The sequence below is a fragment of the Lotus japonicus genome, chromosome 5 (assembly GCF_012489685.1).
Source record: "Lotus japonicus ecotype B-129 chromosome 5, LjGifu_v1.2".
NCBI lineage: Eukaryota > Viridiplantae > Streptophyta > Magnoliopsida > Fabales > Fabaceae > Lotus > Lotus japonicus.
This window is the reverse complement of record NC_080045.1, coordinates 22,223,901-22,242,051: the sequence shown is the minus strand read 5'-3', so window position 1 is coordinate 22,242,051 and position 18,151 is coordinate 22,223,901. Positions and strand designations below refer to the sequence as shown.

Sequence of the window (18,151 nt, the reverse complement as noted above, 5' to 3'; positions counted from 1 at the left end):
TCAGTATCTTCATCTGACCATGTCACTACCATGCCTTTCTTCTGTTTCTTCAAGTAGGTTGCACACTCAGATCAAATGTGACCATAACCCTCACATTCATGACACTGAACACCCTTGTCTTGGCCTGATTTGTCCTCTTCTTTGACCTTTCGCTGGGAATTGTAGGTTTTATAGTTGTCTGACTTAATGTCCTGGACATTTGGCCTAGTCCTTCTGTCTATCTTCCTTAGAGCTCTGTTGAATTTTCTAGCAAGAAGGGCCAGAGCTTCAGATAGATTCTCACTTTCACTATCAGCATCATCTCCTTCAGTGGTGTTGGATACAAAAGCAATGCTTTTGGTCTTCTTTTCAGGTTTTTCACCCAACTTTAACTCATAAGTCTGCAGAGAACCAATCAGCTCATCCACTTTCAAACTGCTGATATCTTGAGCTTCTTCAATAGCAGTGACCTTCATTGCAAACTTGCTGGTTACAGACCTCAAGATTTTCCTCACAAGCTTTTCATCTGACATAGGTTCTCCTAGAGCAAATGAAGCATTTGACAGATCACGCACACGCATGTGATATTCAGAAATAGTCTCATCTTCTGTCATTGTCAAGTTCTCAAAACGAGTAGTAAGCATCTGGAGTCTAGACATCCTCACCCTGGTTGTACCTTCATGTGCTGTTTTCAAAATCTCCCAAGCATCTTTGGCAACAGTGCAAGTATTAATCAATCTAAACATGTTTTTGTCCACAGCATTGAAGATAGCATTCATTGCTTTTGAGTTTGCCAGAGAAGCTTCTTCTTCAGCACTTGTCCATTCATCCTCAGGTTTTTCTTCAGGAGTAGATGTACTTCCTTCTGCTTGAGCTTTGACAGGATGCTTCCAGCCTTTGACAACAGCCTTCCAAGTTTTGATATCAATAGACTTGAGAAAAGCTATCATTCGAACCTTCCAGTAATCATAATTGGAGCCATCCAGGATTGGTGGCTTGTTGATCGATCCCTTATTGTCCATGAGATCAAGAAACTATCTCCCTGGAGCTCACCCACACAGAACAGGGGTGCCTGCTCTGATGCCAATTGAAATTCTAGATCCCTTAGAACAAATGTCCTGCACGATGCTGGGACAATCGATTAGAACATCATACAACTGAAAGACCTGAACACGAAACAACAAACAACTAAAAGGAAACAAGACACAGGAAGTTGTTAACCCAGTTCGGTGAAACTACACCTACGTCTGGTTAGCTTTCGCCCAATGAAAAGGAATTCCACTATCTCAAGAACTAGGTATTACAGACCCACATGAACACATCAAGTTCATTGTTCTTAACCTATTCTACCCAGTGGTATTCTACTTAGAACCACAGCCTAAGTATGAGAGCCCCTCTCACTTTTCCTCAATCACTGCCACAGTGATTGGTGAACAACAATAACACAGAGTTTGTTTGACACTCAAACACAACACAGAACTCAGTCTCACTTTATAGAATCAGTGAGCAAGACGAGTTCACAACTAACAAAGACAAAGAACAACTTACACTCTTAAGAACACTTGATCTTCAAGGTAATTCTCTCGATCAACATCAAGCTTCAGGTCTTTGTCAATATATATACTTCAGCAGAGGCGGCTAGGGTTTATTTGGGCTGAAGAACACTTTGATCCAACTCATATCAGCAGAGAATCTTTCAAGATCTGATATGAGTGATCAACAAGTAAAAATAGAAACAAATCTTTTTAATCACAGATTTGCTTCAACAATTACAACCCGCAACTGGCTCCCAACACACAGTTACTTGACCTTCAAGTAAGCACAGATCATACCATAAAGCATAACCACAAGGGACCCACTTGCATGCCAGCAGGGGCGGATGTCCTGGCCTTCATCAAGGCAGATGTCACAACATCGGCTAGGACATCAGGTTGTTTTTTTTACAAAATTGATGACAACAAAGGAACAACAAGATTCCTCAGAGGATTCTTCCAGAACCATCTTCCTCTGAGCTTTCTTCTTGGGAGAAGAAGGAAACTCTGGAGCTGGCGGCAGTCTGCTGACGAAATCATCAAGGTCAATTTCGAATCCTTGAGCCCTGAGGTCTTCAACATAGCATCTGATGGCGTCAGGATTGTCTGCCTGAGTCCACAGAGGGTAGTCATTCAGAGGCATCCTTCTTCCTCTGATCTCAGAAGATGTGTCTTCATGAGCAGGAGCAATCTTCTTCTGGACCAAACCCATCTTCTTCAGAGAGTTTGCAGTGAAGACATCACTGACAATTGTGCTCAGATCCTCTACACATCCAGCATTAACCAGATCTTGCACCAGGTTGCTTTCAATGAGAAAGTCTGAGAGCAGCCTCCCAAAAGGGATATATTTGATTGCAGACTTGATGGAGGCGGTGGTGCGAGACTTCCGGATGCATTCCTTCAAGTAGGAGAACAGGAAGTAGGGAAGGCAGATCTTCTTCTGATCTTGGATGAAGAACAACATCACCTTCTGGTTGAAGTTGATGTAGTCTGGAGAACTGCCCTTCGGTCTCTGGTTTATGCAGTGAAGCAGGATCTTGTGCCAGATCCTGAGTTTGGGGTGAAGATCCATCACCTTGTAACTCGTCTTGCCCGGTTTGAAAGTGGTGTACAGGGCCTGGTTGATTGTGTCCTTGGTGCTGGGTTTCAGCTTCGATTCCGTGAGTTGGAAACGAAACCCATAAGCAGTGTCTGCACCTAGCAGATTCACGAATGACTTCTCAGTGATGATGATCTTTCTTCCAAGAATGTGAGAGACCACCTGAGTATCATCGCAGTCGGCGTGCTTCCAGAATTCCTTTACCAGTTTCTCATACACTGGTCCTCGAAGTCGGTTGAAGTAATTTCCCCAACCTTGAGCTTGGACTTCAGGACGAAGATCAAACCCATTTGTAGCCAGGTTGTCGAGGTCGAATCTCCATTCTGCCAGGACTTGAAGTTCCTCAGGAGCAAATACGCAGTGAACGGCACAGCCCCGTTTTGCAATTGGAACAATCTGCTCTTGAGCTTGAACTTGTTCTTGTGCCGGGTTCTCAGAGCCCCTTTGACCCGTTGCTAGACCAACTACCATGTGAGGGAACTGAGGTGCATCTGCAGTAGATCTTCTGGTTTGTCTCACCATTTTGAAGTGGTTGAAGGTTTGAGGTAGAAGATGAAGGTTGGAAGATGAAGAAAGATCGAGAGAGAAATCGAGAAGAGCGGTTTTGAAAAACAGAGAGATCGAGAGTAAAAACCGGAAGTGAAAGAGAACGTGTGTGTATAGTGGGTTTTATCAAATAACCGTTGTTGATTCAAAAAGCACTTTTAAGATCAACGGTTGAAAATTAAAGATAGATAGTAACAGTAAAATACACAATCACACACAGGAGAGAAGCACATCTACACGCAATCATAACAGACTGTCACACGGGCACAAGGAACTATGCATCAGAAATTCTGACACACGTGTTGTTGTCTCAGCTTCAGAGTCAGTACCAGTGGGTACACACACTCTGATTGAGTTACCTTCTGGACTAGACATCTTCTGATCAAGAAGTATCATAGTCAGAGGTTCTGATCCATCTTCACTCTGGACAAAAGTCCATGTTTAGATTTTTCAGAATAAAATTAAATCTATCTTCAGCTAAGGGCTTTGTAAAGATATCTGCCCATTGATGGTCAGTATCAACAAACTTCAGAAGAAGTACGCCCTTCTGTACATAATCTCTAATAAAGTGATACTTTACCTCAATGTGCTTTGCCCTTGAATGCAAGATAGGATTCTTACTCAATGAGATTGCAGCAGTGTTATCACAATAGATTGGGATATTGCTCTCAAGGATCTGATAATCCTCCAGCTGATGTTTCATCCAGAGCATCTGAGTGCTGCATATTGCTGCTGAGATATATTCTGCCTCTGCAGTTGATAGTGCAATGGTTGATTGCCTCTTGCTTGCCCATGAGACTAGATTGCTTCCCAGAAATTGACAATTTCCTGAAGTACTTTTTCTCTCTGTTCTATCTCCAGCATAATCAGCATCACAATAACCTGAAAGCTTATACTCTGATGTTTTCTTATACATCAAGCCAAGGTTAGTGGTGCCTTTCAGATACCTTAGGATCCTCTTAACAGCAGTTAAGTGGGTTTCCCTTGGATCTGATTGGAAACGAGCACATAAGTGAACACTAAATAATATGTCTGGCCTAGATGCAGTTAAGTATAGAAGTGAACCTATCATGCCACGATAGAGCTTCTGACATACTTTACCACTTTTATCTTCTTTCTCCAGAATGCATGTAGGATGCATTGGAGTCTTGGCCACTGTGGATTCCAGCATATTGAACTTCTTCAGAAGTTCTTTAGTGTACTTGCTCTGATGGATATATGTTCCTTCTGGTGTTTGATCAACTTGTATTCCCAGAAAGTACTTTAATTCTCCCATCATACTCATCTCAAATTCAGCCTGCATCATCTCAGAAAATTCTTTGCATAGAGATTGATTAGCAGAACCAAATATAATATCATCAACATAAATTTGCACAATTAAGATATCATCTTTATAAGTCTTGCAAAACAGAGTTGTATCTACTTTACCCCTTACAAACTCATTCTCCAGAAGGAATGAGCTAAGTCTCTCATACCATGCTCTGGGAGCTTGCTTCAGACCGTAGAGTGATTTCTTCAATTTGAACACATGGTCTGGTTTCTTCTCATCTTCAAAACCTGGGGGTTGATGAACATAGACTTCCTCTGAGATATAACCATTTAGGAAGGCACTCTTTATACACAGTGCTTCTGATTTGTGTGAGATTGAGTTGAGGTCAGAGCCTGTAAATAGCACACTCAGAAAAACACGTTAGAGTACCACAATTGTTCATATCAAAAGGTTAACTTGTAATCATCAAAACATAGAGTTGTACTACTAGATCAAAACTTGATCTTACAATCTCCCCCTTTTTGATGATGACAAAACTAAGATTTTTGATGAACAATTCTTAAACATTAAACTGAATTCACTCAGAGTTTAGAGATATAGAATAATACTTATCCTGATGTGAATAGTTTATCTTGCTCATTCTGCATTCACTGGACGCTCGTAGTCATCCACAATAATATCCCAGAGATCTGCATCGAAACCCAGAAAAAAACTTTCCAGTCTATCTTTCCAATATTCGAACCTTTGACCGTCGAACATAGGAGGCTTTGCATTGTAACCATCTCTTTGAGTTTCACTGGTGGTGGCAGCCATTGTTTTTCACACCGGCCCGGATCACTGAACACTGTTAGGTGTGGTAATCAGAACTTGCGCTCTGATACCAATTGAAGGTATGAAAAACGGTAGAAAGGGGGGGGGGTTTGAATAACGTTTTCAGTACAAAACTTTCACCTTAAAGATTTTGACAAATCTTTCGAGAACTTAAGTGCAAAAGATAAGAGATAGAAAAGCACACAAGGATTTTATCCTGGTTCACTTGATAAATCACTCAAGCTACTCCAGTCCACCCGTTAAGGTGATTTCTTCCTTCTTAGAATGAAGGCAATCCATTAATCAGGTAAGAGTTACAACTGCACTTGAAACCTACAAGTGACTAACAATTACACTGACTTAGCTCACACTAAGATTCACTCTCTTAGTCTTCTCTAGGATCCGATCAACCTTGATCTCCTAAAGGAACTAAACAAACTGTTTATCAAAGAATTGTTTACAAGAGATTTGCTTCTAAAAAGCTAATAGTAAACTCAATGAATTTCAGATGAAAGAAAGCTTAGAATAATTTGAATATGTCTTGCGCGTATGTATTGCTTCTTGCCGCTTCTTTCAATCTTCAGCCTCTATATATACTCCAAGGATTAGGGTTGAGCAATGCATGGGAAATGCTACCGTTGGAGGGCAGTTCTGGAAAATCCAGCTTCTGCTGTGGCTGAGAACGTTAGGTAGGTCGTCAGGAAGGTACACTTGCTTTTGTACTTGGATAGCGACTTGACCTTTTAACCTAGGAGACTTCTGATCAGAGGAATGCTTCGTATTGGAACTTGTGAAGCCGGTTGATCAGAGTCAGAGGGAAAGCACAGATCCTCTGACCATTGTTTCTTCTGATTCTGAACTCAGAGGGAAGAACATGGCCTTCAGAGTTTCTTGCTTCTGGACTTCAGAGTTTCCACTATTCAGCTTCTGGATCTTCAGAGTCTTCTACACCATCAGAACATCTGAACCTTCAGTGTTTCTTGGTTATCAGAACTTCTGGATCTTCAGAGCTTCTAGTGACTGAGTCCTCATCAGAGTTTGTATAACTTCAGAACTTCTGAAGCTTTTCCACTGTTCATACTGAACATGGTGAATGCGAAAGCGTTGCTTGGGTCACTCTTTATACACAGTGCTTCTGATTTGTGTGAGATTGAGTTGAGGTCAGAGCCTGTAAATAGCACACTCAGAAAAACACGTTAGAGTACCACAATTGTTCATATCAAAAGGTTAACTTGTAATCATCAAAACATAGAGTTGTACTACTAGATCAAAACTTGATCTTACATTGTGGGCTTATGGGCCGGGCGGGTCGTTATAAGTCCACTGACCCACCCGGTAAGGCCAACAGGAAGGTGATTAGGACATGGACCCCAGCTTGAGGATGTGGGCCCGAGTTGTTTTGTCTTGTTATATTGTACACATGTATTTATCTTATTCAACATAGGGATTTGGGCCCTGCATGTAAGGCCCAAATCCATGAACATTCTAGATAAGGATCATTCCTACTATAAAAAGGATGTCCTCACCTTGTACTAAGGACCTTTATCATCATTTATGAGATTATTTCCTTATTTACGTATTACATACTTCTTTTAGCTCTGCTAGGGTTTTTCAAGGGTACTTTATTACCATTGTCATACCTTAGACAGGAACAGAAGGTGTAAATAAAGAACACTTACTCCTCTCGTTTTCTTTAGAGTTCTCAATCTCTATTAGGATACTCATTGAGGCTTTCACAATAATACGCACACAAATCTTTTCATTAAAGCGATTAACACATTATCTCCAAGTAACATCTTTCATTTTCCTTTCCACAATCATCCAAAGGAAACTTACATGGAACATCTCGAGTCTCGTGTATTCTTCATTCATGCAATACAACTGCACCATTATAATTCCACGAGCTTACATCTCATAGATCGAATTCACTAACCGTCATCAAATGAGATCTATCTAAAATCATTGCTCGATCATCACTTATTCCTTTACAGTTTAACTAGGTGGTATTTCATCTAGTTTGGTATCATAACTGTACGTACCATCCCATAATCCTCACTTCCATTCTTATGCATTATTATCATTGACGATCAAAGAAGACACTTGGAACACTAAAAGAAAACTCTCAGATTCTCTTAAGTCATTCAACAAGGATTCAACACTAAAGGCCCACCTCAGACGAAAGAGATTAATATTCAATTTCCATATTCAACATTCATGACATAAGTTCTAGTCATCAATTAATCACTTAATAACATCAAAGTCATCGAACTTCCAAAGATTCAAACCTTAATCTGCTAAAATCAATTACTTATAACAAACACATAAACTTCTTAAAACTCAAGATTCAATCCTAAGACACTCTCCAGAATTAGATTTTCGACATAACTTAGTCAATCCGAAATAAACCTTTATAAATTCGAATCCTTACTCGACAATCCATAATTTACTTCCCTTATCTCAAACCAAAGCATCCTCAGTGTTCCAACTTGATCAAACGTTCAATCACATATAAAAGAAACAAGGTTTTGGAATTGATTCTTCAACCGTCAAAAATACATTAGTACATAAGCTTATCCAAGTTACATAAAGCAGTTAACCAACGCCATTAAACATTGTTTTCTTTGTCAGCAGCTACAGCAATTAAAAGAGTACATATCTCTTTTGAAATGAAAATCATTTTGTAACAATCAAAACTCTTCACTAATCAACTTTTAAACTTCGATTTTCACAATAACAACGAAGAGTTTATTTTTATTTAAAACTTGCTTGTCTGAAGCTAAAACATATATATAGGTTGAAGGCTTACAAGAATCAAGTTTTGGAAACTTGTCGGCGAATAGTCGCCGAAGAAAGTCGTGGCCCGCGGGGGTTGATGGAGAAACTATGGCTGGAGACACAAAGGGAGGGTGTTCCTTCATCCTTTTGCGGCCAGGAATTCAACGGCATTGTCCGTCTCCCCAAATGATCAACGGTTTGCTCTGAAAGTTCAGCCGAAGGTCGATGGTGGTTGTTGGGGTCATCGAAGGAAATGACCCAAATATGAAATTGAAAACATGATTTTTCTCTCCTCACGGCAAGGATCTTCGTAGTATCCTCCATTTTTCCATTGGTCGTCGGAGTTGACCGGAAAAAGCTCCTAAAGGCGGCAGCGGCGGCGACAAAACGACGACCCGAAACATGGGTTTTGTTGTGGACGTCGCAAGGGTTCCAACGGTTCTGGCTTTCGTTTTCCTTTCACCTTCTTCATTGAATAGTAAAGCCAAGCCAGGGATTCAAATCCAAATCGGAACTTATCTTCTCCAACTTGGAAGTGGAAGAATCATGGTTCAGACGCGATAAATTAGAAAGAAGAAAACGCAACTTTCCTTTCTTCCACTCGTCAATTATTTTGCTTATCTGAAATTAGGGTTTTCATCAAGCTTATAAATAGTGTTGTGTGTGTTATTCCGTTCATATTGCAGCCAATAACCATTGTTGTGTTAGGTATGGTTCCCACAGGTGTGATTATGATATTGTCGCACTATGCAGAAGAAAATGAAATTTGTACAGCACATAACCACTCAAGATGAAAATCATCACAAATTTGGGCATTGAGCATGCTTGGGGACATAGATGGTTCAGTTAAACTTGTTGTTTCTACTGCACCGAATGTGTTTGTGGTGCTCAATCACGGAGGTTATACCCCAGAGGTTAGCCATAGGGTTTTTGTCGAAATGGCTGAGCATAGAAAGGATATGGAGAAGAAAACTATGCCCATCCTTGAGACTCTAAGGAGCTACCAAGATTTGCCTCCGGATAAAGCTTTAGCGGTCTTAGCAATCTATCTATATATATATATGAAGGTAAGGTTTTATTCTAGAAGGTCTATTGATAGAATAGAATAATAGAAATAATTTATTTATTCTATTTACTGTAATTACGTTGGTAATTAGGTTTAGTCATTATTATTTAGTCAACTGTATTTTGTATAAATACCCTGTCTATTATCAATAATAAGCAGGGAAAATATTTCCTTCATGGTATCATTGAGCAGGTTCAGATCCACTTTTCTGACATAATTTTTTTAAATCACCTTAGGAATAATAAACTTATTTTTTGTGGACCTTCGAGTTCTAGTTCTGTTTGTGATTCTTGTGTTTTAGGCAAACATGTTCGATTGCCTTTTATTTCCTCTGAAACTATTACTTGAGGCCATTTGATATTTTGCATAGTGACTTATGGACGTCTCCTCTTTTAAGCACTGCTGGTCATCGTTATTACGTTTTGTTTTTGGATGATCACACTGATTTTTTATGGACGTTTCCAATTGGTAAGAAATCTCAAGTTTATGAAATTTTTACTACTTTTGCAACACTTATTAAAACTCAATTTTCAGCAAATATCAAATGTCTCCAATGTGATAACGGACGGGAATATGACAATGCCTCTTTCCACCGGTATTGTAATGCTAATGGTCTTATTTTTCGCTTCTCTTTCCCTCACATTTCTTCTCAAAATGGTAAAGCAGAACGCAAAATCCGCACCATTAACAATATGATCCGCACTCTCCTAGCGCATTTGTCTGTTCCTTCTTCTTTTTGGCATCATGCCCTTCAAATGGCAACGTACCTTCTGAACATTCTGCCCTGCAAGACTCTTCAGAATGATTCTTCTACCCAGTTGTTGTATCATCTTGACCCTTCATACTCACACTTACGTGTCTTTGATTATCTATGTTTTCCTCTCTTTCCTTCCGCTACAATTAACAAATTACAACCAAGATCGACTACGTGTGTTTTTCTAGGGTATCCGATGAATCACAAAGGTTATAAATGTTATGATTTGTCAAACAGAAAAATTATAATATCGCGACATGTCATTTCTTATGAAACCTGATTCCCCTTTGTCGACCTGTCCTTGAATCCTGCCCCTTCTTATGAGTGTTTCACCGAGGACCTCCCTCCTTATTTGATCCACCATTGGCAAACTGTGTCCTCCCGACCACCTGACCCTCCGGTCCCGCCGTCGAGTCCCACTGACTCTTCGCCTTCCTTATCGGCTCCCGTCTCCCCTCCTGGTTCTTCCTCGCCTTTGCCCTTGCCTCCGGTCCCACCTACACCACCCGTACGGACCATGACTACCCGTAGCATGCATGACATTTCCAAACCTAAAAAGCCTTTTAGCCTTTCGGTCTCTATTGATGACCCGTCTATCTCACCATTTCCTCGTAACCCAAAACAAGCCTTATCCGATCCCAATTGGAAGTCCGCTATGCAGTCTGAATTTAATGCTCTTATTAGAAATAATACGTGTGAGTTGATTCCCCGTCCTTGTGATGTTAACATTATTCGCCGTATGTGGATTTTTCGCCATAAAAAGCAGTCTAATGGTTTGTTTGAGCATTATAAGGCTCGTCTTGTAGGTGATGGCAGGTCTCTGATTGCAGGTGTGGATTGTGACGAGACTTTCAGCCCCGTGGTGAAACCAGCTACCATACGGACAGTTCTCAGCATTGCTCTCTCCAGATCCTGACCCATTCATCAGTTGGATGTCCAGAATGCCTTTTTGCATGGTGATCTCCATGAGACTGTCTACATGCATCAGCCATTGGGTTTCCGCGACTCTCAGAACCCGAACTATGTTTGTCGTCTGAAGAAGTCTCTTTATGGTCTGAAACAGGCGCCTCGTGCTTGGTATCAGCGGTTTGCTGACTATGTTTCCTCTATTGGCTCCCAACACAGCAGTTCAGATCATTCCCTTTTTATCATCTGGAGGGGTACTGACATTGCCTATATTATGTTATATGTTGATGACATCATCCTCGTTGCTTCATCTCATGATCTCCGCAAATCCTTTATGGTACTTCTTGCATTTGAATTTGCTATGAAGGATCTGGGTCCTCTGAGTTATTTCCTTGACATCACTGTCACTCGGCATGCCGGTGGCCTTTTCCTCAGTCAGAGCACTTATGCAAGTAAGATCATTGTCCGCACCGGCATGGCGTCGTGCATCCCTTCTGCTACTCTGGTTGACACCAAGCAGAAGCTCAGTTCTTCTTCTGGGACTCCTTGTGAGGATGCCACTTTGTATCAGAGTCTTGCTGGTGCCTTACAGTACCTCACCTTCACTTGTCCTGACATTTCCTATGTTGTTCAGCAGGTGTGCTTACACATGCATGCTCCCCACACCGAGCATATGCTTGCTCTCAAGCGTGTCTTACGCTATGTTCGTGGCACTACGGTCTTCACTTGTATCCCTCCCCAAGCGAGAAACTTGTTTCTTATACGGATGCTGACTGGGGGGGATGTCCTGACACCAGACGCTCTACTTATAGCTACTGTGTTTTCCTCGGTGACAATCTTATTTCTTGGTCATCTAAGCGGAAACCCACCCTATCTCGCTCTAGTGCTGAAGCTGAATACCAGGGTGTTGCTAATGTTGTCTCTGAGTCGTGTTGGATCCGCAATCTACTTCTAGAGCTTCACTTTTCTCTCTCTCAAGCAACATTGGTCCACTGTGACAATGGTAGTGCCATCTACCTCTCTGGAAATCCATTGCACCATCAGCATACCAAACATATAGAGATGGATATCCACTTTGTTCGGGAAAAGGTCGCACGTGGCTAGGCTCGCATCTTTCATATGCCTTCCCGTCATCAGATTGCAGACATTTTTACCAAGGGCCTTCCTCGGGTCCTCTTTGATGATTTTCGTTCCAGTCTCAGCGTCGGTGAACCTCCCACTTCGACTATGGGGGAGTGATAGAATAGAATAATAAGAATAATTTATTTATTCTATTTACTGTAATTACGTTGATAATTAGGTTAAGTTGTTATTATTTAGTCAACTGTATTTTGTATAAATACCGTGTCTATTATCAATAATAAGCACGAAAAATATTTCCTTCATCTATGACACATGGCACCCCAAAATCAATCCATTTTTCCTCAAAAAAAATGTCATTCTACTTTTTTATCACAATATACAATCATGACCCACCCTATTTATTATGGTCTTATTTAATTCAAAATTTAATTTTCAGTTTTTTATGTAACCATTACTTTTAATCATATTTGGAAATTGAAAATATTGCCAACATAATTATAATATTACTGTAATAGAGATTTTAAAATAATATCTGAATAATATTTTTTTAGCACATCAATTTGCTTTCACACACGGACGACAGATATCGGATTCCATATTCCTTGCCTCCGAGGTGGTGGATTTTTTACAGAAAAAGGAGGGAGGCGGTTTCCTCCTAAAGCTAGATTTCGCCAAGGCCTATGATAGTGTGGAGTGGAAGTTCCTCTTGGATGTTCTCGCTGAAATGAACTTTGGGGGGAGATGGATTAGTTCGATCAAATGTTGCATATCCACAGCTTCAATGGCGGTTCTAGTCAATGGCTCTCCGTCTGACTTTTTTGCAATTGAGAAAGGGCTTCGCCAAGGCGACCCACTTTCACCACTTTTGTTTAACATTTGTGTCAGCGGTTTTTCAAGTATGTTAAATCAATTACTGGGTGATAATCTCTTCAGCGGGGTCACAATTGGAGAGGGGGTAACACTGAATCATTTACAATTTGCGGATGATACGTTGCTATTCTGTGAGAATAAGGAACGCCAACTTGAGCTACTTTGTCACTCATTATTTGCTTTTATGTTTGCTTCGGGGCTAAAGCTGAATCTGGGAAAATCTCTGCTTATTGGGTGTAATATGGAGGTTCACAAGGTGGAGGAGGAAGCGAGAAAATATGGCTGGTTGATGGGAAATTTACCAATCACATACCTTGGGGCACCCCTCGGGGGCAATCCAAGAAGACTTTCTTTTTGGACGCCTATGCTGGATAAACTAAGGAATAAAGGAAGGTCTTATAACTCCAAGTATACATCATTAAGTGGGAGATTGGTTCTTTTGAAGGCTGCTTTGAACTCTATCCCTATTTACTGGTTTACACTTTTTAAAGCACCCGCGGGCATAATTGGAGAAGTGGAGAAAATTTACAGATCCTTCTTGTGGGGGAGGGAAGGTAGGGAGAGGAAAATTTCTTGGATCCCATGGGAACTAATTTGCAAGTCAAAGGATCTCGGCAGTTTGGATTTGGGATTTATAGGGTGGAAGAACAAAGCACTTCTGATCAAATGGGCTTGGAAGTTTGGAGCGGAGAGAGAGAGTTTATGGAGGAAAGTTATATCAGCTAAATACAATTTGAATAGCTCAGATTTATTGCTTCATGTGTCGATGGTGGATGGGGATAAATGGTCTATGATCATGAGGGATATTATTGGGGTTCTGAAAGAGGATTCGATATTAGCAAAGGGTTGGAAAGATCACGTGTGCTGTAAGGTTGGGAAGGGCAGAAATATCAGATTTTGGCTAGATCCATGGGTTGATACAATGTCACTTAGTGTGAAATATCCGAGAATCTATGCGATGAGTACCAACAAGACTGCAAGAATTGCTGATATGGGGTTGTTCGTGAGGGGAAAGTGGGTTTGGGACCTGAGTTTTAGAAGACAATTTTTCGATTGGGAGCTGGAAATATACAATGCTTTTCAGGCAAAAATAAGAGATTTATCCAGCAGAAAATGAAGAGGATTCGCTGATTTGGGTGTTGAATCAGAATGGGTTTTATACAGTTAAACTGTTGTGCTATTGGGCAGAAGAACACTTGACCCATGACAACGAATTCATTTTATCTGCGCAAGCAAAGAAGGGGATCCCTCCTAAGGTTAGTCTATTCTACTGGCAAGCATGCCATGATAAAATTGCGTCTAAACACAATCTCATTAAGCGGGGTGTGATTGAGTTCGTAAACGTGGGATGCACCTTCTGTGGGATTCAGGAAGAAACTACTAATCATCTCTTTCTATTGTGTGAAAAGATTAGAGTTCTATGGTACAGTATCATGGAAAAGGAGGGCTGTCTGTGGGCCATGCCTAATTCTCTTCTTTCTTTATCACTTGAATGGCCTTCTTTAAGTGCAAAAATTGATCTGAAAATTTGGGAGTTAATACCTCTTTCTTTGGTTTGGGCAATATGGATGGCTAGAAATGCTCACGTTTTCAGAGGTAAGGCAATAGATATGAATGAAGTTTGGGAGTCCCATATGTTAAAAGTATCTTGGTGGACAAAAACTCTTTGGGAAGGTTGTCCCTATGATCTGAATCATATTATGCAGAATTTGAGTGACATCAAGCTTGGTCCCAAGCTAAAACAACCTCGGGTGTGGTCTTGGTCCCCTCCTTCTACTGGTTTCGTTAAATGGAATGTGGATGGGGCATCAAGTGGGAACCCTGGGCCAAGTGGTGTGGGAGGGGCAGTTAGAGATGTTAACAGTATAGTGAGGGGTTATTTCTCATTAAATGTGGGACAAGGATGGGCTTATGAAGCCGAGGTGAGGGCTATTTTGAATGCTCTAGTCTTCAGCCAAGAATTTCTTCTCAAGAATATAATAATTGAAAGTGACTCGACTGTGGCGGTGGGCTGGGCTAACTCAAAGGTAAACAGACCTTGGAGACTCACAAATGAACTAAATCAAATTGATTTTTTGATCCAAGAGGTCAACTGCGTGGAAATTCGGCATACTTTTCGGGAAAACAATGAGATGGCTGATTTCTTAGCGAAAGAAGGGTGCAATAGGGTCTCCCCAATTTGGTACATTTATGATGAGTCAATTGGGGAGAAGGGTCCATATGATTTGGAAGCTATGTTCCCAGCAAAAACCAAAAATTAAAGGATGTCTCTCATTATAGGTGTTGGTAGGAATATGAATCTGCTGCATAACCTTTTTGTTTTCCCAATTGCTGTTATTTTTACCTGGTACCGTTTTTGGTGCAATATTGGTTGTTTGGAGATCATGTGTAGAACTTGAACTTAGGTGTGTTTTGTTCGGTTAAACTATGGTTTTGGCAGTTTGTAATGTTTCCTCTTCTTACTTGAGAGAGATGTTCTCAAGGTTGCAAGATATCCAATTAATATATCTTCTTTTGTTTGCAAAAAAAAAACCATATTGAAAGAGATATATATTGATTTTTTATTTTATTTTGAAACACATATTTTTTTTTGAAAGATTTGAAACACGTATTTTGATACAGTGGTTATTAACTAGTGTTTTTTTACCCACGCGTTGCACGGAGGATATGTCTATTGTATTTGCTTCGTCAATTAATACCTTGATTATTAAAAATTAAACAAAGGATGAAATAGAAGAGTCAAAAATACTAAGCAAAGTGAACATAAAGACTTATCTTCTAAGCCTGATTGAGATCAACAGGAACTCGTTTCACATTCTTCGTGAATATGACGACAATAGCACAAATCACAAATATAAGGAATTACCAACATATTAATCTTAAAAAAAATGAATGTGATAGTAGCACATATCAGGATTGTGAAAGATAAATCATAAAGTATGACATTATTGTATTTATTCCAAGTTATCCAAGTTTGTGTCAATATTGACGCTAAAAGCAATTTTCTGTCTGCATATTAGATATAATCAGTAGCTCATTTTATTCAAGTTTGATATCATCTTCTAAAATAAGCTTGATATTATCTTGACATATTATTGATTATTTTATGAACTGGACATATTATTGATTCTATTTATCCTTAATTGGCTAGACAGATAATTAAAATTTTTTTCCTTAAAAAAAATAATTATTGTGTTTTTATTTCCTATTTCGTTTTTATTTTGTATATATTTCGAAATTTATATAATTTTGTGCTTTTTATATTGTTATAAAAATTATATAGAATATTAATTTGAAAATTTTAATTGTTTTCGAATTAAAATGTGAATTACTTCAAATATATACAAAATAATTTTTTTTCGGGAAAATCAAAATAAAAAAATATTGATGCTGTAAATTTTTTTAAAAATCAATATCTATATGACTTAGAAAAAAAAAATTAATAATGATGTTGTTAACTAAAAAAAATCAATATTTATTTGCTCATCATACACCTTTTAAAACCAATCAAATATTAAATAGATTGTAAAAAATTTATATAGCTATCTAACAAATTGACACGTGGGATTCAAGTTCCTAATTTTATGGCTGGTCTGTGTTCCGCATTTGTCAACAGAGGGTCCTTTATGAAGCTAGTTTGATGCTTCTTGCGTCGTGTGTTTGTTCAGATTGATACTTCGGAGTGCTAAATGTTGTTTTTTCCCTCCGCCTTTTTGCAACTTTGGTGTTAACGACAAATCTGATGATTCTTCCAGCTCTGTTCGTGAGGTGTTGCAAGGTGGAGTTATGGCCGAAGGCACGACGCAACTGGTGTGGAGATGTTCTTTGTCATAGATCGTTTTGGGGCGCTATGGTTCTGGGCTGCCAGAGTGCTGCTCAAGGTCAATAGTAAAGGTGGTGAAATTTCGAGCCGGCTTGTGCTGTTTAGGGTCGTTGTCGGGTGTTGTTCTCTTTAGGTTTTTTTGCCTTTTCTTTCCGGTTGATGTCGTGTGTTGTTTCGCATCCCCTCCAACAGTGAGCTCTGTTTTTGTTAGGTTATGTGGTTTTTGTTTACCACATCTAGGTCCCCGACATTTGCTCTTTTTCATTGGTCGATTAGTGCTTGATCCGGGTTTGGACCTGTTTAATGTGATTCTTAGGTGTTCTTGGGGAACATTGGAGGGGTTTATGCTCACGTTGTTGAGTTATGTTTGTACAATCAACCATTCTATTTAATAAAACTTATGCTTTAAAAAAAATTTGACACATGTAATTTTTCTCCTTTGCTCATGGGTCTTCTCTGTTGGGTGGAAAGAATCCCACCATACATACTCGCCACTATTGTCACATAAATCACAATCTTTAACTTTCTTAGTGCCCCCACAAGTAAAAATGCTCTCATATGGGCCAATCCCACAACAAGCATTAATTCCTTCCTTAAAACCTTCAACGAAAATCAAAATTGAATTGGTCACATACATTGTGATTGAAATACAGTGGCAGTAGGGAAATTAAGAGTAATGATTCATGGACATCCGCACACTGAGACACATACTGTAACGCCCCGAATTTCAGGGGTTACGGTAACAACCTGATGAAGTAAATATGCAATATTTTCCAAAAAGATTTATAAACATGCGTATATTATTTTCTTTTCGAAGTATTTCCAAAACATGTCATGCATACTCCTAAATGTAAATAAATTTACAGTTAAACCTTGAGCAAGGCGAGTACCCGAAACCCCAAATATAAATTTCTAAAATCATTATGCAAGCTTAAACCAATAACGGTAAGCTCTCTAACCCAAGGCTCTAGCCCTACACCCGACTCTATTCTTCGAGTCATCCACAGTTCTTCAAGTTCTCCTCTCCGACTCGTATGAAGGTCATGCTCCATCGAAGATTCTCCATCGCCTAATAGCGTTAAGCGCCAAAACAACAAGTAGCAAACAGAAAGGGTTAACTTCATACAACTACCATGTATAAAAGAGAAAAGCATGCTATTCAAATTTAATTGCATAACATGATAAATAAACTAGCAACTTAATTCAAGTTAGATGACAACTCATCCAACAATATGAAATCAAATTACATATCAACGAAATCGGCAATAGGGATTTAAAACATATATCAACGACTTCACAACATATAACCACAAATAGATAAGCTAACAATATAATCCAAGACAGATATCAATAGAAGCAGCAACATAGAATTAAACCAGATATAAACAATCTCAACAATATAGAATCAAATCATATGACAATAACCTCAAATCAGATATCAATAACCTTAAAAAATAAACATCAAATCAGATATCAACAACTTCAGCAATATAACATCAAATCAGATATCAACAATCCTCAACAACATAACATCAAATCAGATATCAACAACTTCAACAATATACATCAAATCAGATATCAACAATCCTCAACAACATAACATCAAATCAGATATCAACAACTTCAACAATATACATT

General features: G+C 39.3%; 1 protein-coding gene across 1 annotated transcript in view; it reads left to right on the top strand.

Moving 5' to 3' along the window:
* Positions 1 to 8,900: 8,900 nt before the first annotated feature.
* The window catches only part of LOC130719314 (AUGMIN subunit 1), a 54,187-nt gene continuing 44,936 nt past the window's right edge, over positions 8,901 to 18,151 (top strand). The window contains exon 1 of the mRNA XM_057569937.1: positions 8,901 to 9,045. Within this exon, the coding sequence (XP_057425920.1) occupies positions 8,950 to 9,045 (96 nt within the window). The 5' untranslated portion in view covers positions 8,901 to 8,949. The remainder of the gene's footprint in view (positions 9,046 to 18,151) is intronic.